Below are 22,813 nucleotides of genomic sequence, written 5' to 3'. Positions count from 1 at the left end.
TATTAGAAAAATGATCATGTATTTTCAAGCTAAATAGAGTGTGTATCTCGATAGTTATAATGTGGCTCAGAGATTAGCTAATGTATCACTGTTTGCTACAGTATCTCTCATTGGTTACAAAGTTGCAATATCCAAATGCTCCACTGAAGGGCTCTTAACAAGCTTTCCCATTAAATGGCCTACTAGCTTGCAGGTTGCGGGTGAAGGTATGCTACCTTGTGATAAGGATGACAGTAGGCTAAGCATAAAATGCAATAATATTGATGACTGGATTGCAGAGTACTATGAGCTAACTAGGCTATGTAAATGTGGTGCTATTCTATAATATTATGTATTTTAACCTACAATATCTGTTTAAAATAGCCCAATTAAATCTGGCTTGAGTTAGACCTATTTATATTCATTTACATCCAGACCATAAGAGAAAAGGAGCTTGTTGATTGTTTAAAACACATGTGATTCACAATGAACACCATAACCTCCGGAATTCCTGCTAAACCCATTCATTCATAGACCGGGAAAAACGGTGCTGTCCGGTCCAGAAAACATCCGCCGTAAAACACCTAGATGTCTGGTTTTACTCTCTCTCTCTCTCTCTCTCTCTCTCTCTCTCTCTCTCTCTCTCTCTCTCTCTCTCTCTCTCTCTCTCTTTATCTTTATCTCTCTGTGTGTGTTATACATAAATCCGTTTTGATTAATAATGTTGCCGAAGTCATCTACTGAGACAATATTTTCCTTTAATTAGGTCAAATAATTCATATTTATGATACAAATAATTTTGTCGTCTACTAGCCTTTTTGTTTATGTCAAACTAACTCCTCATAGTTCCTGCTCATTGTTCACCTAATGCCATTTCCTTTGGGAAATGTTCAACCTTGGATTTGGGAGGTAGATGAGGATAATTACTGGAAGCCGAATGGGGGCAGGGAATGTTGAACTAATAACGGGCATTTCCCACTGATTGGTTTGGTAATTTTTTTACTGGGCTCTTCCATTGGTCCATAGTAACATCAATCTTGAACTTTCGAAGTCCCTCAAATTTGAAACTTTTTGTGAGGAGGAGTCGGGTTACAAACTCCTGTAACCGATCTCAGCAGGGAGAGAAGAAACAGTTTTTCAATTATTTACACACCAGTACCTGATACAAAATACAGTTACATGGAAGACAACGGAGAATAGCCTTTTTCTAGAGTAAAGACGAAGAACCGACTCATGGTGATGTTCATGGACTTGCTATGGGTTGCCATAATGAAGACTCGAGATTTTGCCTAGATTAAATTGTCAAATTGTAGCAGTGTAATCCGCGGTCACTTTACTCACCCTCCGCATCCGGTTTGATTTGAACGAAAGGTAAGTTCAACATAGATAGTATTTTAGCCTATGCTTGACCAGTCTTTGAGAAACATTTAACAAATAATAGGTTACATAGTCATTTGAAACTATACAATGGAGGGTGGGAGGTGGCAGAATTGGCTAAAGGAAGGGTGATGCCCAATTTGCCCACAACACATTTACATTAGTCATAACTAGAATAGGCAGTGTAATGCCATTAGACCTTAAATACAATAATAAACCCACGATATTGTAGAATATAAGCCAAGATTTATAATTAGATTTTTATTTCCTTATGTTAGCTCAGTATTTTAGTTATTCGTTTTGAATGACAACTGCCATTTCTGATGTGAATGATTTAATCCTTACAAATTGAAATTAATTTAAAAAATGGTTTACAAATCAATTGTTTTTAATGGAATGGAATTCCCCACAAAAGGTGAAGCCTAGTGTTATCATGTCCCTTTCTTGCGTTTCAAACGCCACTGTCCCATTGCCAGCCTTCTTTCCTCCACAAGCCATTTATTGTATTTATAGTATGTGGATGAATACCAGTGGCGGCTGGCCGATAGAGGGGCGCTAGGGCGCCGCCCCTTTAAATAAAATTATTTTTTTTTAAAAATAAAAAATAAAAATAATAATAATAATAATAAAAACATCAGTATGTCAATATTTGTGTGTTTGAAATATGGAATGCACACAGTAATATGTGTAAGATATGATAGAAAATCATATTCGCAACCTTTCCTCTGCCTGTCAAACGCCTCGTCAGCTCTGGGCGATACAGAAAGTGCCCCGAGGAGGCGGGTCTACGTAGCAGTTAAGCCAATTGCTAATTTAAGATATGAATGTATGACATAAAATGTAGCTAATCAGCGATTTTAATTGAATCCAAGGAGGGCGATTATTTTATCGCTCCCAAGCTCGCCCCTGATAAAATAAGGACCGGGCTCCAGTGGCGCCATTTTTACTAGACGACAATGGCGAACGCAAACGTTACTCCTCCAAGACCCAACCCTAACTCGGTGAAATCTCTCCTCCAAGATCCGTTTGAGAGGAGAACTTTGTCAGAGAAAGTTCGGGTGAAAGAGCTGGGCCCAGATCAACCTGACCTCTCAATCAGACAGCAGGCTAGCGAGAAAGGGAAGCAGTATATGCGCGGCTTCTCCCGTAGCTGGTACACCAGGAAGGCTTGGCTAGCTGGGTGCACTGATGCTAATGCTTTATTTTGCTTTCCGTGCTTGCTTTTTTAAAACGACGGGGTCAGATTCAGCATGGACAGGTACCGGAGTGAGGGATATGAAGCACCTGTCAGAGAAGGTAAAGAAACATGAGAACACCAGGGCACACATGGACAACTCTGTAAAGCTAGCTGTATTAGGAAGGGTGAACATTGCTACGCAGCTGGATGACGGCCACAGGATTGCGGTGAGGAAACACAATGAGGAGGTGGATAAAAACAGGCACATTCTATCCAAAATTATCGATTGTGTGAAGTTCTGTGGGGCTTTTGAGTTGGCCTTGCGTGGGCACGAGGAGACTGACTCCTCGGACAACCCTGGCATTTTCCGGGGCTTAGTGGATTTTGTTGCCTCCCTCGACAGTGTGCTGGAGGAGCACCTGAAGACAGCTACCGTTTTTAAGGGCACGTCAAAGACGATACAGAACGAGCTGTTGGACTGTATGTTGTCAGTGCTTAAGGATTACATCCTGGAGGAAGTAAAGAGTGCTGATTTTATCGCCATTCAAGCTGACGAGACGACTGACGTTTCCACCCACTGCCAGTTGGTGCTTGTGATACGCTACATCGATGCTAAAAGTAACGTCCAAGAGCGTTTTTTCGAGTTCATTTTGATCGAGAACGCAACCGCCGACACCATCGCTACAGCGCTGCTGGAGAGGCTCAGCACCATACTCTCACATGGACAAAAGGCCAAACTTATTGCCCAGGCTTACGACGGAGCAAGTGTGATGAGGGGAGCCACCGGCGGAGTGCAGCGTAAAATAGTGGATGTGTACGAAAATGCGCACTACGTCCACTGCTATGCACATCAGCTGAACCTCATCATGCAGCAGGCTACTTCACGCATCCCCAGGATCGGCACTTTCTTTTCCGACCTTGCAGGATTTTCTGCTTTCTTCTCCAGGTCTCCCAAGCGAACCACCGTGCTTGACGAAGTGGTTGCGCATAGACTCCCAGAGCCTCTACAACACGGTGGAACTTCCACAGTCGCGCTGTAAACACTGTGTACGAGTACAGGGATGACCTCCTAACGTGTTTCCAGACCATCAGAGACTCTGGGAACTTTGATGCCCCGACTGTCAGAGAGGCGGGGGGCTTTGTGAGGATGCTCGAAGACGAGGCTTTCTGTTTTTTCCTGGCACTGTTCCACAAGATCATGCCAAATGTGGACATGCTTTTCAGCCAGCTGCAGAAGAGGAACATCGACCCTGTCTTCATTAAAGCACTTGTCCAGAGGTTCACAGAAAGCATGCTAAGAATCAGGTAAATAACTATATTTACTATTGGCTGATAAAGATGCTGTTAGAAAGATGAATAGTTCACTTACAACAGTTTAAAAGCCTAAATGTGTCTGGTCATCAAAGTGAGTGATTATCATAGAGCCGTCACAATTATATTTGTTTTAGTATTTTAAAAGGAAAGAGAAGACATTTACATTACATTTTAGTCATTTAGCAGACGCTCTTATCCAGAGCGACTTACAGTTAAGAGTGCATACATTTTTTCATACTGGCCCCCGTGGAAACGAACCCACAACCCTGGCGTTGCAAGCGCCATGCTCTACCAACTGAGCTACACGGGACCACATTAGTTTTGGCAAGATCTGAAAAAAGAAGTTGGTGGAGTGCAACCCTCAAACATTGAAGAATTACAGCAGTTTGCTGCTGAAGAATGGGCCAAATTGCCAGCAGAAAAGGTGCAGCAAGCTCATTGATGTCTACAATAAGCATATGTTGGCAGCTATCTTGGCCAAAAGCTGTGCAACCAAGTACTAGCTCCAGGGTGCCAATAATTTAGTCCATGACATTTGTCTATATTTTCTAAATTACAATTGTAAACTTAAGTTTACAGAAATATAATTAAAGGTGTGGAGACCCATTTTTTTCCTCTCAAATTTCAACTGATTTTAGAAGAAATAGGGAATTATTTAAGAAAAGCCCAAGGGTGCCAATATATTTGGACACAACTGTATGCCTTCAGTCTAATTGGAATGTATGGCAGTAGAGTTGTTTGTATTTCTCCCTAACCAAAATGGCTGCCATTAGGATACCATTCAGGATTTTTTTTCACCTGTGTTACCACGACAATCACGCCAAATGAGCATTGCATTTGTGTGCTCCTTCAGTGTGAATGCGCAAATTTGATATGGGTCACATGTAAAACTGATACATAATTGATACAGATTTACGGTATGTTGCCTATATATTACTATATACCGGTATTGATGCACAGACCAGTTTGGGTTTTTACTTTACCTTCTATAACGGTATTTCAATGTTTGGTTTGTTAAATGTGGTAATGCCACTCCGCCATGTGTAACGTCCGTTTTTCTAGTTTACTCCGCAATTTGGGTCGTCTCTCTCCCTCTCTCACCAAGTACCACCCCGTCACTCAAGGAGCGCAGTTGTTGTTACTCGACCACGAGAACAAGTGTTTGTCCAAAAGACACAATCAGACGTTGATAATAATGCAGGAAAGTACTACACAGTTTGTAATAATTATTCAGGTGTCCACCAGGTCAATTTCTAGAAGAGGCCTAGTTGTTATTGAAGATTAACTTTATTGCTAAGTGCACAGCAGAACAAAATTATGTTGCATCCCTCTCACAAATGTAATAGAAAAAGGCTTTAAAACGTAATAACATCAGTTAATTATGTACATCACAGGTTAAAAGCAGTTACTAGACATAGTTTGTGTGTATATACACACTATCTGTCTGTCTGTCTGTCTGTCTGTCTATATATATATATATATATATATATATATAAAGTCACTGGTTGTGTGTTGAGGGGGAATTACAGTGAGCTAAGAAGTCTGATTGCAAGTTATCAAATTAAACTTTATTTTTTGGACCCAGGGCCTCAATTCCCTCTTTGTGTGGGGACAGCGCATCTGACGAGCAGCAACAGCCCATCAAGCGACGGAGGATGCTGGGACCAGGAGAACAACAGAGGTTGGCTATAGAGGTAAGTTGTGATGTAATTGTCAGTGTTTCCCCCTAGAACTTTTTTTCAGGCCTGGTAGTATGTAGCCAAAACCCTGAACAATCAGCACCTTGGTAATCATATACTTGAGTTGGACATAGGCATGTGTCAGTCAGGATCACTTGCATCAAAATAGCTTAATTGCAAATTAAAGCTGATGATGTATCTTTTACAGGTATGTGATACCATCCTGAGTCATGCCAAAGAGAGGTTCTCCTTCACCCAGCACCTCATCAGCGCAACACTATTGCACGGAGAGTTGTTCCCACAACACAGTGTGAAGTTCCCCGATACAGCGCTTGAAACAACCGTGGAGGCGTACCCCATGTTGAACAAGGCCAAGCTCAAAACCGAACTGTCCCTCATCTATGAGAACAGTGAGTTCAAGGCTTGTAGTGGTGCAGTGCCCCTGTACCAGTTCTTCATGGAGAACAACCTTCAGAGCACTTTCACAGAGACTGCCAGCCTCCTCAAGATCCTCATCACCACACCCATGACAACTGCTGAGTCAGAAAGGTGCTTCTCTACACTGAAAAGGATCAAGACCTTCCTGAGAAACAGCATGACACAGGATCGCCTGAACGCTCTGGCCATGCTCTCCATGGAGAAGAAACTTGTCAGGGACATTCCTGACTTTAATCAAAGGGTCATTGAGAGGTTTGCCACTCAGAAGGACAGACGGGCAAAATTCCTGTACAAATAAGATGACAGACACACACACACAGAGCAGCTCTGGCCGCATGTTTCTTTGTATATAGTTGACCTTAGCATAAAAAATCCAGTTATATATGGTACTCTAGAAAGTCTTAATAGTGTCTTTGCTAATATTACTGTATATATGTTGTTTTGTATCAATTAATTGTTGCAGTTCTGGAGCACATTAACAATTAGTCACATTTAGTATGATCATAAAATACTGTATGCTATTCTTCCAGTCAAAGGTTTGAGTTCATCCACTTGATATCCATTTCTATATTATACATCCTTTTTATACAGTGTAAGATTTCCTATAAACTTTATAATAATTTCATGTTATTGTCCACTTTCCACTCTGTTCTGACAGCATGCCTGTTGCGTTGCCTGTTTACTACCAATGGTAAAAAGTTCACTTTAAATGCAAATGAAAGGCTTGGGTTTGTGTAATATGTTTTTGTGTAAGAATGCCTCAACTTTTTAATATTGGCATTAAATAATTACTGAATGTTTCACTGAGCACTGCTGTCCTGCAGTTTGTGTTAAAATATATCGCGATGGTTACAGGAAAAAAAGTATGGCACAGCCCCACCGAGAATATTTTTCACCAGCCGCCACTGATGAATACCCTCTCTGTGTGTATTCTGGCAGGTAGTACAATTTATCATACAACACTAACTGCTTATGTCACTAGTAGAAGGAGAATCTGAACGTTTTCAGTTTGCATGAATTGCGGTCTTGAATGAGTTGCGTCTTGCAGCTTTAACCAGCTGTGTCTGTGAATAAATTATTTATCAAATCAAATTTTATTGGGACGCGTACACATATTTAGCAGACGTTATTGCGGGTGTAGCGAAATGCTTGTTATTTTTTTATTTGTATAAAAAAATATATATATATAGTTTTTTTTTTTTATCAATTGTTGCTACGCCACTGTGTGTGTATGTCTACGTTGCTACCCTTGCTGGCTATGGCTGACAACCAAGTGGGTCAGTTACAGCTACTGTTTGGTTGCTCAGCTAACTGAGAACTTAGGTCCACTTTGGCCAGGAAGCCAGCTCCAATACCGCAACATTAATTGATGTCAAACCTGTTTGTCATGATTTCTACCACTCAAACACTGCTGGAAATGTATGATTATCCCTGTGGAGATGAAAGGTAACTCATTGACAAGAGCAGTACAGAGGTGTTTGACCTGATATACAAGACTGCAAAGTTCAGTTGGCCAGCAGCCTCAGCTGTTACGTAGGAAATGTGAAACAGTCTGTGCATGTCCCCTTGGAAGGGCAGTGAATCCTTCCTAGAAAGAAGACTATATATATTTACATTTTAGTCATTTAGCAGACGCTCTTATCCAGAGCGACTTACAGTTAGTGAATACATATTTTTTTTATACTGGCCCCCCGTGGGAATCGAACCCACAACTCTGGCGTTGCAAACGCCACGCTCTATCAACTGAGCTACATCCCTGAAGGCCATTCCCTCCCCTACCCTGGACGACGCTGGGCCAATTGTGCGCCGCCCCATGGGTCTCCCGGCCGATGCAGTGCCTTAGACCACTGCGCCACTCAGGAGTACATATATGACAGACTAGAGACAAATTACACATTACATAGAGTATGACTTTGGGACAAAACGTGTGTGTGCCAGGGTTGAGCGTAATAGATACATAAGAGGCGTGGCTTAACATGACCACGCCCCCGAGTAGGGTACAGACGAGGGGTACTCCCTTTACTCCCATGTTAAATTGCCTACTTTACTCATAACCCGACACTGGTTGCATTATTTTTTAAATCATTCAACACTGTCGCATTGAAGGTATGTCACCATTATCAGCCAAAGAGCCGATTCCAATGGACTTTCTTCAACTAGCTAACGTTAGCTAATTAACCCTGCTTTTATAACTAAGATGCCGAAAAGTTGTTGCACACCGTTTTGTTTGAACAATAGTAGGAGAAAAGACCACCAAATCAAATCTTAGTAAAAACGGTTATTTTGGACACAGTATTTGCAGCATACTGCGCTCTAACTGCAGTTATACTGCAGTGTATTGCAGTTATACTGCACTCTGGCTGAAATCTTTTTTCGTAAGAGAAGTTTAATCAACTGCCCCAAGGACCAGGTTAAACGAACCTCATGGTTTCAGGCTATACGCCGCGATGATGATGGAAATCTGTGGGCTCCGGTTACTTGATACATTTGTGTGTTCGACGCACTTAATTCACGGTAAATCGGTAGCTAACACTTGTTTGTATCTAACTAGCTATGTTTGTTGCCAGTGTAAACCTGGAGATTCCACCAAGTAGGTGTAGCTAGATATCGCCATAGGATACTTTGGTCCATTTGGTAGGGTTGTCTGCACAGCTGGTCTCCGGCAAGTTTAAAGGACATATAGGAAGTCAACAAGAATATTTTTTTATAAATACCTAGACCGTTCAAGGGGAGGCAAAGACTGGAAGTAGTTACGCGGCATATCTAAGACTAGCGATTTAGATCGAGATTAATTTATCTCGCAAGCCAGCCAGCTAACGTCAGTTAACCGGCAAAAAAGCTTGATTTAAACAAACGGTGACGTAAGTATAATGCGACAGCTTAACTAGCTTTACTGGGTCGGGTAACACATTAGTGGCAGAATACGTATCATGCAAATCATTTGTTGTTGTGACAGCCAAATATGTTAATAACGACATGTGACACTGCTGAAAACGTTTATTGAAACGACAAGTGTCAGTAGTTTGTTTAGGATGACACCAAAGTTTGGATAATTACATGGGAGTAATGGGAGGACCCTATGTCTGTACCCTACTCGGAGGCGTGGTCATGTTAAGCCACACCTCGCCCTGTGTATCTATTCAGAATTTTTTTATTTACTCCCATTCAACCATAGATACTCATGAGTTGAAATTTGAATTGCATTTTCCACACCCACAGGATGTAGAATTTGAGTTTGAGTGGTAGGAAGTAAAATGTAGTGCTATTCAAATACCTTCCCCTCAGTAATAGATGGGTTAGCTGTCAACGTCACGAAAACAATGGGCACGCTTCAATGGGGCAGAAGTCCGTGAGTTGTTGTGATTCTGGGTGGCCAGATGGCTAATAACAATGACAAGAAACTGCCGTGTGGGGAATCATAAGTGGCTTGATTCATCTTGTTCTTGATACCATGTCTTTTGATTAGATTTTTAAAAAAAAATTAATAATAATAATAATAATAATGTATGCACGCATGACTGTAAGTCGCTTACGTGTACCTATGATGAAAATTACAGGCCTCTCTCATCTTTTTAAGTGGGAGAACTTGCACAATTGGTGGCTGACTAAATACTTTTTTCCCCCCACTGTATATATATATATGTAGCTCAGCTGGTAGAGCACGGCGCTTGTAACGCCAAGGTAGTGGGTTCGATCCCCGGGACCACCCATACACAAAAAAAATGTATGCACGCATGACTGTAAGTCGCTTTGGATAAAAGCGTCTGCTAAATGGCATATTATTATTTATATTATTTTGAGGTGTTATGACTGATTTCATGTCAATGCTAATATGGCTAAAATTCACTAGCTAGCTAACCAACAACTGTAACAATGTATTTGAGAGACAACAAGTGCTCATTGTGCTAATTTATTTATTATTTCAATAAACATTGGAAATGAAATATTGTTTACATATTGTCAAGATTCTAATAAGCCAACCCTGTCTGTTTTGCCCCATAGTTGCGCACATATCGGTTTTGTTGCTAAACAACCAACCCGTCTATAGAAAAATATATCACTTTTCTCTGGAAGCAATGTTCATATACTTTTAACCTTAATGTTTAGAATAGCCAATTAGATTTCCACCAACCGTTTGATTTGTTTAGCTTCTCTTTGAAGGCCTCAAGGTCAACTTGAGGGTTAAACTAATGCATTCTGGGAAATGTAGTATTATCCCCATATTTAACAACATTTAAGTGATTCATTAAATATAATATAATAACTTAGAATATTTTCCTTGATCATTCATTTTAAGTTTGTCCTGAAAATCTATTGTTTCAACAGTATTTTATATGCATGTATATAACGTGTTTGATGTTTTATGTACAAGATGTACAGTATATTTGTATAGACTACACCTAATATAGAATATAAGCGGCATTTGAATTTCACTGAATTCAATTCTATTTCCTTTCATTCAAATTCGAATTGCAATTCTGGATCCTGTTCACTACTTCAATTCAAGAATTGAATTGGAATTTGAGGCTGCTTGTGTGCTTGTGAGAGAGATGTTTGGGTGTGTGTGTCTTTGTGATCGCTTATCTGTCGGTCAATAAAACACTTGATATAAAACTCCTTTGTAGGCATGCCATGTTTCCTCAAAGTCCATGTGGGGGTGCCATTGTTAAACTGATAACAGGCGAGTTAGTCATCTAAGTCATCTACCTTTATCTATGGGTCTATTGTTTTAAACAGGTTTTAGCTTGCACATAACCTATTCATTCACGTTTTTAATGTATTATTTTCCACCATTTGTCCCTGATGTTGTTTGAGTTTGACCCCTCAGCCCTGTCCCACATTTCCCGGTTCACCTGTGGCATCACGGCAGACTTCTCTTACCCTGGTCTATTTTTTCTAATTGGTCATATTAATTATTAATAGGTGATCCATTTTTTCGCTGCCACGTTAATTATTAATCCAGCAGCAGGCTCTTTCAGATCTGAGAAGACTCTAAAAAAGGGACTGTCTCCCCCTTAGGCAATGTGCACAACCCCTGATACTGTGTGGGAGGATGATAGAGCGACAGCACACACACACACACTGATACATATACACATACACACATCACAGCCATACAAAACTGAGTTCCCAGCACTCATCAGCACCTCCACTGTTATGCAACAGCTCAAGAGTAGGAGAGAGGAGAGTAGGAGAGAGGAGAGGAGTCAAAACTTGATGAAATTGCAGCAGCCAGTAATCCTAATTGATCCTGTTCATTACCAGACAGAAGAAATGTTTCATGTGAAGAGCTGATTGTGAGGTGATCAGTTCAGACCCAACACAAAGCACAGATACATTTTACATAACCATTGTGCATATTGTCTCTTATTGTAGATAAGGGTGATGTCATACATTTCTGGAAATCTAAGTTCCTGAGACATGTTACAGTACTAAAAAAGTGTTGGGGTATTTCTCCCCTTTTCCCCCTATTTAGAATAAATGTTATGTATGTAGGCTATGCAATCAGAATTATAAGCAAGCCACACATAGCCTAAAACATATTATTCACTCTTGAATAATATAAACCCTTGTTTAAAGTAATATAGTTACAGTATTTCCAGACATGCTTAGATATTCCACCTTGATCTTTTGAAGTAGTTTCACAGAAACTTCTATACAGGTTTCTGCCGACCAGTCTAGTTTTGAGTTGGGGGAGCAGTATTGAGAATGGGTGGGGATTTGTCTCATCTTCCCTGAGGCTTAGGAGAGGAGAGGGGTGGGGCATGAGGCAGAGTGGACGGGACAGGGAGCTCCAGGTGTATCCAATCATTGGTCGTCTTTCACCTGACAATCAATACTAGCCTGACAGACAGGCAGACCAGTAAGAAGACCTTCAGACACATGCTTGGCCCTCAAACCTCCACAGACCCTCTCTGTGTCCCTCACAACACCCAGCATGGAGCCTCTGGATGCCACTTTTCACCTGCAGGAGGGTGAGTGCTTCTGGGGACGCCAGCCAGGCCGGGTCCCTGGCTACCAAAGAGGCCCAGGGTCGTGTTTCTTTTCCATGAGTCATGTGTGCCTTTAGCCTACATGTTGAGATGTTTACCTACCTATTCTACTCTGAGGACTTTTTTTTTTTTTTACTAAATAGTTTAAGCACTCTCTGGATTACACTGCACTGTTGTTGGTTTAAGTAAATCCAGTTGATACGCCAGCTTTTTGTCTCTCATTCCAGAGTGCCTGCCAAGCTCACAGAAAACCAGTATTAATTGCTCTGTTGTTGTCCGTGGCATATATATATACTGTATTTTGCCCGAACACACAGTAATGCTGTCATGTCTCGTTCTGTTTTCAATCCATTCTAGCAGTGCCAGTATAAATAGTGCTGAGATGGGATCCAAGCTTGGCCAAGCTTTCTCTGCCTGGGCCCAGTTCACACAGCAGCTTATATTTGGCCATAACAACTCCCACTGCACAGTTACAAGGCAGGAATCCTTGATAGAAAGTGTTTCATCATTCTAACCGCTTGTCCTTTCACGAAGCCTCCCATCTCATGAGAGCGAGAGAGAGAGACAGTGAGAGAGAGAGAGGATCTCCCTGCATTTGTGATTGCCAGCTCCAGAATAATTTGTTGTCATTCTTTGGCTTTGAGTAAAACTACAGATGCTCCTGAGTATCCATCACATCTGGAGTTAAGTGTTTGGATTCACCGTGGTGAAAGACAAATACTGGCTTTTATATTTTTCCTTCTTCACGGCAGTATTAGTCATCACAGCCACTGACTCCATTAAAGTTCTTCTCTCTGACAGGAGAGGAATTTAATGAGCCCCCTGAAAATCACTCTTCACTCTCCAGGCTCTGAAAGGTTTCTTTTTAATGCGCTGAATCTGTTTTTTTCATACTTCCAGCAGAGAGGGGCTTGTGAACTTTGATTTCTTTGCGCGGTGTCGCAAGCTGTACTCCTCTCTATCCTCACAGCATCTCTGTTCAGATTCTCATTAACACATTGTGATTGAATGTAGCGTATTTTTTATTTTTTTACATCCCTCTCTGACAATGTTGCAGGGAGAGCTTGTCTTTGGTTTCTGACGTGGGTACTCCCTTGGAAGAAAAACCGTCCCGCTGACACTCAAAGGAGACCAATTGGTATTCTTGGAGAGACAATGCGGAGAGGAGTGGAAGTCACATGAGTCACATAGCAGGCACATTTCATTCTGCAGTCGGTCAGCTGCTTTACAGTAATAATACTTAGCAGATATTATTACTGTTGGTGAATATGAGCGCTCGGATTAGCATCCAATCACATTTAGAATTTTAATAAAGGTTTGATATTGTTTTCATCTTGGAGGGAGTAAAGATTGCTAGGATAATGTCACATATTAGAGATGACACTAATGTTTCTCTTTAACGGGCATAAATACTGACTTGTGAGATGCTAGAGATGGGCACAGGTCTAGGCTCAGCTTACCTTCCCTAATTTATAACCTTAGCCTTTGGGGGGTAAAATGAGCCGCTGACCTTGGATCAGTCTCTAGGGGTAACCTCATCCTACTTCCTAAAGGATTGAGACAGGCTGAACATGGCCAGGTCTGAATCTGAACCTGTCGTTTCTGGGTTCTTGTTGTTGCGGAGCTACTGCTGTACTGTCGGGCCCGGGGCAAGGCTCATCTGGCCGAGGAAATGCAGAAGATATGAAAGCCTGTGGCCCCCTGACCCATTGTTTATGAGCTGCCACAATGTGTTGAGGCTTCATCTGAGTCATTGTGCTTTGGCAGGCAACGCAACACACACACAGCTCGGAGCTAGCCTCTCCACAAATGCGCACACACATACGCTATAGCCCATCCTCACACACAAACCTCTTTGTGTTCTAAATGTGGATTCAGCCGGTGCTGCAGAGACAGTCCTATCATTGGCTGCTTTGCAGAACTGCAGTGATTCTCATCACTCCTACTTGATGATGTCATTCTTGTATCATGTCACTGGTATCTTAGATTTGATTTTAATTGGTGACTGGGTCTTCATGTCCCATGACATCCTAGTTATACTAAGGGATTGCACATCAGTAGCAAGACTCTTCAATGCCTTCATTCAGATGAGAAAATGAAATAATCAAATGTGATAATTTGCATAAAACAGTTGTTCCTTGTCTTTTTTATTATTTCTGCATCATCTGCTTTTGCTAGAAATGCAAAAGGCAAATGGGTGTTTCCCATATGTTGTCAGGAATGCATCCAAATAAACATCTGTTATTTCCTCTCTGTACAGTATATAATTAAGAAGGAAGAAAATCCACCATCAGGTTTCAGTGAATGTGCATCTGTATGACCCAACTCTCTCTCTTCTCCCTCCCTCCCCTCTCTCTCTCTCTCAGACGTCATTATGGACTCCTTCAGTACTAAGAGCCTGGCCCTTCAGGCCCAGAAGAAGCTGATGAGCAAGATGGCCACCAAGAGCATGGCTAACCTCTTCATCGACGACACCAGCAGCGAGGTTCTGGACGAGCTCTACCGCGTCACCAAGGAGTACACGCGCAACCGCAAGGAGGCCCAGAAGATCATCAAGAACCTCATCAAGATGGTGGTGAAGCTGGGTGTCCTCTACCGCAACAACCAGTTCAGCGGGGAGGAGCTGGTGCTGGTTGAGAGCTTCAGGTTGATTATGCAATATGATTATAATTATGGCTGTAGAGAGTATTAACAGGGTTTTAATGGTCTTTGATTAAGGGTTGCCAGCCATGGTTGTTGTGGGCTGCAATTTGCACAGGTTTTTATTCCAGCCCTGATAAAAAATAATAATTGTGTTGGGCTGGAACAAAAGCTGTGGCCCTCTGAGAAATGGCATGTAGTTTGCCAGCTACTGTAGTTAAGCCATCATGTATAACAACAATGTATACCGCGTCCCCTTTCCAGGAAGAAGGTCCACACACTGGCTATGACGGCTGTCAGCTTTCACCAGATCGAGTTCACATTCGACCGGCGCGTGATGAGCGCCATCCTGAATGAGTGCCGCGAGCTGCTGCACCAGGCCATCAACCGCCACCTGACGGCCAAGAGCCACTCACGGGTCAACCACGTGTTCAACCACTTTGCCGACTGTGACTTCCTCGCGGCGCTCTACGGGCCGTCCGAGGTGTACCGCGGCCACCTGCAGAGGATCTGTGATGGTGTCAACAAGATGCTGGACGAGGGCAACCTTTGACCCCCCCCTCTCCCCTCTCCCCAGGACCTTTTGACCCCTCCCACTTTAACTTTTTGAGGCCTTACCTGGTGGTGTGAAATTCACCACGGTGTTGCCTTATTGGCTAGTGTTGTTTTTTTAAGAGACAAATGTTATGCATATTATATGTGGACATTTGACTTTTTCTTGTGTGTTTTTTTTTGTGTGCCCTACCGACATTACTGTACAACACTAACAGATTCTCCAGGCTAGTTAGTCTAAAGTTTCTTCTACGTTTCTTCTTTATTTAAAGGAAAAACATGGACCTCTCCAGTGAATGTAGAACACAAGCTCTTGTCAATCATTTCCGGACCGAGTACTTCACCAGTGCTTTGGAACTGTCTTTTTTTCCTATTTAGACCAAGGGGTGTCTGTACCCCTGGTAACAAGGCATGACTCCAACCACAGCCTAAAGGTCATGTGTGTGAGTGGTGAATTGAATGGGCTAAAATGCTTTTATAGCAAGAGAAAGAGGACAATAGTAGATTTTAACCTACTTCAGGACAACTATAAGGGACTCTGTATTTAGAGACAGGAGTGCTACCTGAGGTTAAACAAGCCCTGTAGTTTGTTTTTAATAATTAACATTCTAGTAAAAAAAACATGAGCTGACACACACCCACAAATATTTGTAGAGGTGTTACTTGTTAACATAACAGACCAATAATCCAGGTTCAGCATCACTTTAACGCTCATACCACCATCCACATGGCCTCCATATCCTAAGGAAGTCTGCACTGTGTTTGGATCAAAATACCTGTAAAGCCTGCTTTGGCCCTAATGACCTGTTTTTATTACAACCACACCAAAGTGTGTGTAATTTGGGTCATGGGGGCTATAAACATGGAGGGAGTTGATTGTGCTGTGAGTCCTTATTGTCACTGAGCTGCTGACTCATCAGCTCTTTAACCTCATCTGAGCTGTACTGAACCCACCGCCCAGCAAACACTTTGATTTCTGTAAATGACTTCTCTGCACAGGCGAGATAGACTCTCCATGTACAGTCATGTCAATGTTAATGACTGTAGGATATGGGAAAGGGAAGTAGCTTCCTACATGAGAGGTTGTCTTTGTTGGTGAGATCACATAACATAGGGAGAGACAGGGTGTTCTAGATTAGAGCAGAGACTAAAACAATACCTGATTGTACCTTCCATGATTCCATATAATTAATCCCTTACTCTGTGCCAATAATAGACTACATACAGATAATCCACTTCACTCTAACACCCCAGCCCCATTTAATGTGATTTAGATCCCCATCTCTGCTTGATGCAAGTCCTATTTGGGAGTGAAGTTTTTTGTATTTTTTTTATGAACAATTTAAATTGTTATTTAGAATGTTATATACTACTATCCTGCACATAATGGATTTTCTTTTTCTTTATCTTGGCCTATCTCTGCGTGTTTGTATGGCTGAGCTTGTCTAGGAGACTGTTTGCGCTGTGGCCTCCTTTAGTATTCTCAGTGACAGTGTAAACCTGTGAGGAGCTGCAGCAGAGAGTTGTAATGAGTGCTGTGTTCTCCAGGATCTACTGTCACTGAAACCTCCCTCTCCTGTACTGTAGCAGCTCTGCCAAAGCAATCTCACAATCGTGAAAAGGACCTTTCTAAAGGAACATTACTAGGGAAAACAATATGCACAAGATGATGATGATGGTAATGAATGTCATGTTTTCAAATGTTACATTCCATTTTTTTCGGGACTTTTATGTTGTCTCCATTTGACTTAATCCTCCTATGTCTGGGGGAGTTGTAGTAAGTGAATGCTCACAGGACCAGAACATTGAAGTCCCAGAATACTTAAGCTAGTTCAGTACTTAAATGTCAAAGATTCCATTCTTTCCAGTCTCAACACTTCTCAGGGTTAAGTCTCAGAGCTTGTACTCATGAAAAACTTCATGAAACAATTGGACCAATTCACTGAACAAGTCTTTTAAGTCATGTTGTATTTTTACAGTTGGATTGTGAAGTATGTATTATTATTTTTTTGATCTTTCATTTATACGTTGATGTACATGTTGTTTTAGTGTCCCTTCACCCTCTACTAGATATGACAAATATAAATGAATACTCTTTTTTTAAATCAATAAATTCTTTGTCTTTTCTTGATAAGGCACCAGTCTCTTTCCAGCTCGATGCTAAATTTCAGCAGCTAGATCAGAACATAATCTGTGTGCCCTGGATTGGGTCAGCCAAATCCCTTCGGCCTGGTCAGGACATTATTAGGCTTGTGTTTACTTTGGGAACATGGCTAACTTCCTATCTGACAAACAATTTTGTTTTGGTAAAAAAAAATTCTTGAACTTAATTTCCAAACGGACGTGCCCAGGTCAAAGGTAAAGGTGGAGACCAATAGAGTGGAAATGAAGCGTTTCCACTTAGCATTGACATGGCTACAGTAATTCTTTACCTTGGTCAGGATTCAGGAAATAAATGTTCTATCAACTTGTGAATGGAAAGGGCTTTTATCATCAAACTCAAATGCCAGCTGGGTGAATTAATTTGTAGCTATTGGTTTTGATCATTTCTGAAAGACAGTGTCAGGATACATTATCCACTCTAGGTATTTTTGACATGTTCCTACTTGTAAAGAAACGGTTGTAAAGACTTAAGGGTCAGTGGCGGCTGGTGAAAAATATTCTCGGTGGGGCTGTGCCATACTTTTTTTCCTGTAACCATCGCGATATATTTTAACACAAACTGCAGGACAGCAGTGCTCAGTGAAACATTCAGTAATTATTTAATGCCAATATTAAAAAGTTGAGGCATTCTTACACAAAAACATATTACACAAACCCACCTTTCATTTGCATTTAAAGTGAACTTTTTACCATTGGTAGTAAACAGGCAACGCAACAGGCATGCTGTCAGAACAGAGTGGAAAGTGGACAATAACATGAAATTATTATAAAGTTTATAGGAAATCTTACACTGTATAAAAAGGATGTATAATATAGAAATGGATATCAAGTGGATGAACTCAAACCTTTGACTGGAAGAATAGCATACAGTATTTTATGATCATACTAAATGTGACTAATTGTTAATGTGCTCCAGAACTGCAACAATTAATTGATACAAAACAACATATATACAGTAATATTAGCAAAGACACTATTAAGACTTTCTAGAGTACCATATATAACTGGATTTTTTATGCTAAGGTCAACTATATACAAAGAAACATGCGGCCAGAGCTGCTCTGTGTGTGTGTGTCTGTCATCTTATTTGTACAGGAATTTTGCCCGTCTGTCCTTCTGAGTGGCAAAACCTCTCAATGACCCTTTGATTAAAGTCAGGAATGTCCCTGACAAGTTTCTTCTCCATGGAGAGCATGGCCAGAGCGTTCAGGCGATCCTGTGTCATGCTGTTTCTCAGGAAGGTCTTGATCCTTTTCAGTGTAGAGAAGCACCTTTCTGACTCAGCAGTTGTCATGGGTGTGGTGATGAGGATCTTGAGGAGGCTGGCAGTCTCTGTGAAAGTGCTCTGAAGGTTGTTCTCCATGAAGAACTGGTACAGGGGCACTGCACCACTACAGCCTTGAACTCACTGTTCTCATAGATGAGGGACAGTTCGGTTTTGAGCTTGGCCTTGTTCAACATGGGGTACGCCTCCACGGTTGTTTCAAGCGCTGTATCGGGGAACTTCACACTGTGTTGTGGGAACAACTCTCCGTGCAATAGTGTTGCGCTGATGAGGTGCTGGGTGAAGGAGAACCTCTCTTTGGCATGACTCAGGATGGTATCACATACCTGTAAAGATACATCATCAGCTTTAATTTGCAATTAAGCTATTTTGATGCAAGTGATCCTGACTGACACATGCCTATGTCCAACTCAAGTATATGATTACCAAGGTGCTGATTGTTCAGGGTTTTGGCTACATACTACCAGGCCTGAAAAAAAGTTCTAGGGGGAAACACTGACAATTACATCACAACTTACCTCTATAGCCAACCTCTGTTGTTCTCCTGGTCCCAGCATCCTCCGTCGCTTGATGGGCTGTTGCTGCTCGTCAGATGCGCTGTCCCCACACAAAGAGGGGAATTGAGGCCCTGGGTCCAAAAAATAAAGTTTAATTTGATAACTTGCAATCAGACTTCTTAGCTCACTGTAATTCCCCCTCAACACACAACCAGTGACTTTATATATATATATATATATATATATATATAGACAGACAGACAGACAGACAGACAGATAGTGTGTATATACACACAAACTATGTCTAGTAACTGCTTTTAACCTGTGATGTACATAATTAACTGATGTTATTACGTTTTAAAGCCTTTTTTCTATTACATTTGTGAGAGGATGCAACATAATTTTGTTCTGCTGTGCACTTAGCAATAAAGTTAATCTTCAATAACAACTAGGCCTCTTCTAGAAATTGACCTGGTGGACACCTGAATAATTATTACAAACTGTGTAGTACTTTCCTGCATTATTATCAACGTCTGATTGTGTCTTTTGGACAAACACTTGTTCTCGTGGTCGAGTAACAACAACTGCGCTCCTTGAGTGACGGGGTGGTACTTGGTGAGAGAGGGAGAGAGACGACCCAAATTGCGGAGTAAACTAGAAAAACGGACGTTACACATGGCGGAGTGGCATTACCACATTTAACAAACCAAACATTGAAATACCGTTATAGAAGGTAAAGTAAAAACCCAAACTGGTCTGTGCATCAATACCGGTATATAGTAATATATAGGCAACATACCGTAAATCTGTATCAATTATGTATCAGTTTTACATGTGACCCATATCAAATTTGCGCATTCACACTGAAGGAGCACACAAATGCAATGCTCATTTGGCGTGATTGTCGTGGTAACACAGGTGAAAAAAATCCTGAATGGTATCCTAATGGCAGCCATTTTGGTTAGGGAGAAATACAAACAACTCTACTGCCATACATTCCAATTAGACTGAAGGCATACAGTTGTGTCCAAATATATTGGCACCCTTGGGCTTTTCTTAAATAATTCCCTATTTCTTCTAAAATCAGTTGAAATTTGAGAGGAAAAAATGGGTCTCCACACCTTTAATTATATTTCTGTAAACTTAAGTTTACAATTGTAATTTAGAAAATATAGACAAATGTCATGGACTAAATTATTGGCACCCTGGAGCTAGTACTTGGTTGCACAGCTTTTGGCCAAGATAGCTGCCAACATATGCTTATTGTAGACATCAATGAGCTTGCTGCACCTTTTCTGCTGGCAATTTGGCCCATTCTTCAGCAGCAAACTGCTGTAATTCTTCAATGTTTGAGGGTTGCACTCCACCAACTTCTTTTTTCAGATCTTGCCAAAACTAATGTGGTCCCGTGTAGCTCAGTTGGTAGAGCATGGCGCTTGCAACGCCAGGGTTGTGGGTTCGTTTCCCACGGGGGCCAGTATGAAAAAATGTATGCACTCTTAACTGTAAGTCGCTCTGGATAAGAGCGTCTGCTAAATGACTAAAATGTAATGTAAATGTCTTCTCTTTCCTTTTAAAATACTAAAACAAATATAATTGTGACGGCTCTATGATAATCACTCACTTTGATGACCAGACACATTTAGGCTTTTAAACTGTTGTAAGTGAACTATTCATCTTTCTAACAGCATCTTTATCAGCCAATAGTAAATATAGTTATTTACCTGATTCTTAGCATGCTTTCTGTGAACCTCTGGACAAGTGCTTTAATGAAGACAGGGTCGATGTTCCTCTTCTGCAGCTGGCTGAAAAGCATGTCCACATTTGGCATGATCTTGTGGAACAGTGCCAGGAAAAAACAGAAAGCCTCGTCTTCGAAGCATCCTCACAAAGCCCCCCGCCTCTCTGACAGTCGGGGCATCAAAGTTCCCAGAGTCTCTGATGGTCTGGAAACACGTTAGGAGGTCATCCCTGTACTCGTACACAGTGTTTACAGCGCGACTGTGGAAGTTCCACCGTGTTGTAGAGGCTCTGGGAGTCTATGCGCAACCACTTCGTCAAGCACGGTGGTTCGCTTGGGAGACCTGGAGAAGAAAGCAGAAAATCCTGCAAGGTCGGAAAAGAAAGTGCCGATCCTGGGGATGCGTGAAGTAGCCTGCTGCATGATGAGGTTCAGCTGATGTGCATAGCAGTGGACGTAGTGCGCATTTTCGTACACATCCACTATTTTACGCTGCACTCCGCCGGTGGCTCCCCTCATCACACTTGCTCCGTCGTAAGCCTGGGCAATAAGTTTGGCCTTTTGTCCATGTGAGAGTATGGTGCTGAGCCTCTCCAGCAGCGCTGTAGCGATGGTGTCGGCGGTTGCGTTCTCGATCAAAATGAACTCGGAAAAAACGCTCTTGGGACGATTACTTTTAGCATCGATGTAGCGTATCACAAGCACCAACTGGCAGTGGGTGGAAACGTCAGTCGTCTCGTCAGCTTGAATGGCGATAAAATCAGCACTCTTTACTTCCTCCAGGATGTAATCCTTAAGCACTGACAACATACAGTCCAACAGCTCGTTCTGTATCGTCTTTGACGTGCCCTTAAAAACGGTAGCTGTCTTCAGGTGCTCCTCCAGCACACTGTCGAGGGAGGCAACAAAATCCACTAAGCCCCGGAAAATGCCAGGGTTGTCCGAGGAGTCAGTCTCCTCGTGCCCACGCAAGGCCAACTCAAAAGCCCCACAGAACTTCACACAATCGATAATTTTGGATAGGAATGTGCCTGTTTTTATCCACCTCCTCATTGTGTTTCCTCACCGCAATCCTGTGGCCGTCATCCAGCTGCGTAGCAATGTTCACCCTTCCTAATACAGCTAGCTTTACAGAGTTGTCCATGTGTGCCCTGGTGTTCTCATGTTTCTTTACCTTCTCTGACAGGTGCTTCATATCCCTCACTCCGGTACCTGTCCATGCTGAATCTGACCCCGTCGTTTTAAAAAAGCAAGCACGGAAAGCAAAATAAAGCATTAGCATCAGTGCACCCAGCTAGCCAAGCCTTCCTGGTGTACCAGCTACGGGAGAAGCCGCATATACTGCTTCCTTTCTCGCTAGCCTGCTGTCTGATTGAGAGGTCAGGTTGATCTGGGCCCAGCTCTTTCACCCGAACTTTCTCTGACAAAGTTCTCCTCTCAAACGGATCTTGGAGGAGAGAGATTTCACCGAGTTAGGGTTGGGTCTTGGAGGAGTAACGTTGCGTTCGCCATTGTCGTCTAGTAAAAATGGCGCCACTGGAGCCCGGTCCTTATTTTATCAGGGCGAGCTTGGGCGATAAAATAATCGCCCTCCTTGGATTCAATTAAAATCGCTGATTAGCTACATTTTATGTCATACATTCATATCTTAAATTAGCAATTGGCTTAACTGCTACGTAGACCCGCCTCCTCGGGGCACTTTCTGTATCGCCCAGAGCTGACGAAGGCGTTTGACAGGCAGAGGAAAGGTTGCGAATATGATTTTCTATCATATCTTACACATATTACTGTGTGCATTCCATATTTCAAACACACAAATATTGACATACTGATGTTTTTATTATTATTATTATTATTTTTATTTTTTATTTTTAAAAAAAATAATTTTATTTAAGGGGGCGGCGCCCTAGCGCCCTCTATCGGCCAGCCGCCACTGTTAAGGGTACTGGTAAGTGCCCAATCATTTTCTGAATCATTA

The 22,813-nt window shown here is 41.9% G+C and overlaps 1 protein-coding gene across 2 annotated transcripts; it reads left to right on the top strand.

The window, feature by feature from the left end:
* The first annotated feature begins 1,060 nt into the window (after positions 1-1,060).
* Positions 1,061-17,258, top strand: LOC121576826 (tumor necrosis factor alpha-induced protein 8-like protein 1). 2 transcript variants are annotated; one of them, XM_041890347.2, is made up of 3 exons: positions 1,061-1,350; positions 14,324-14,603; positions 14,862-17,258. In XM_041890347.2, the coding sequence occupies exons 2-3, from the start codon at positions 14,332-14,334 to the stop codon at positions 15,148-15,150; spliced, it is 561 nt and encodes a 186-aa protein (XP_041746281.1). In that variant the 5' UTR covers positions 1,061-1,350; positions 14,324-14,331; the 3' UTR covers positions 15,151-17,258. The 2 variants fall into 2 exon arrangements, with proteins under 2 accessions (XP_041746281.1, XP_041746280.1); XM_041890346.2 differs by lacking the exon at positions 1,061-1,350 and adding an exon at positions 11,787-11,939.
* Positions 17,259-22,813: the final 5,555 nt, after the last annotated feature.

This window comes from Coregonus clupeaformis, chromosome 11, assembly GCF_020615455.1.
Source record: "Coregonus clupeaformis isolate EN_2021a chromosome 11, ASM2061545v1, whole genome shotgun sequence".
NCBI lineage: Eukaryota > Metazoa > Chordata > Actinopteri > Salmoniformes > Salmonidae > Coregonus > Coregonus clupeaformis.
The sequence above is the reverse complement of the archived record's forward strand: the minus strand, read 5'-3'. Positions and strand labels throughout refer to the sequence as shown.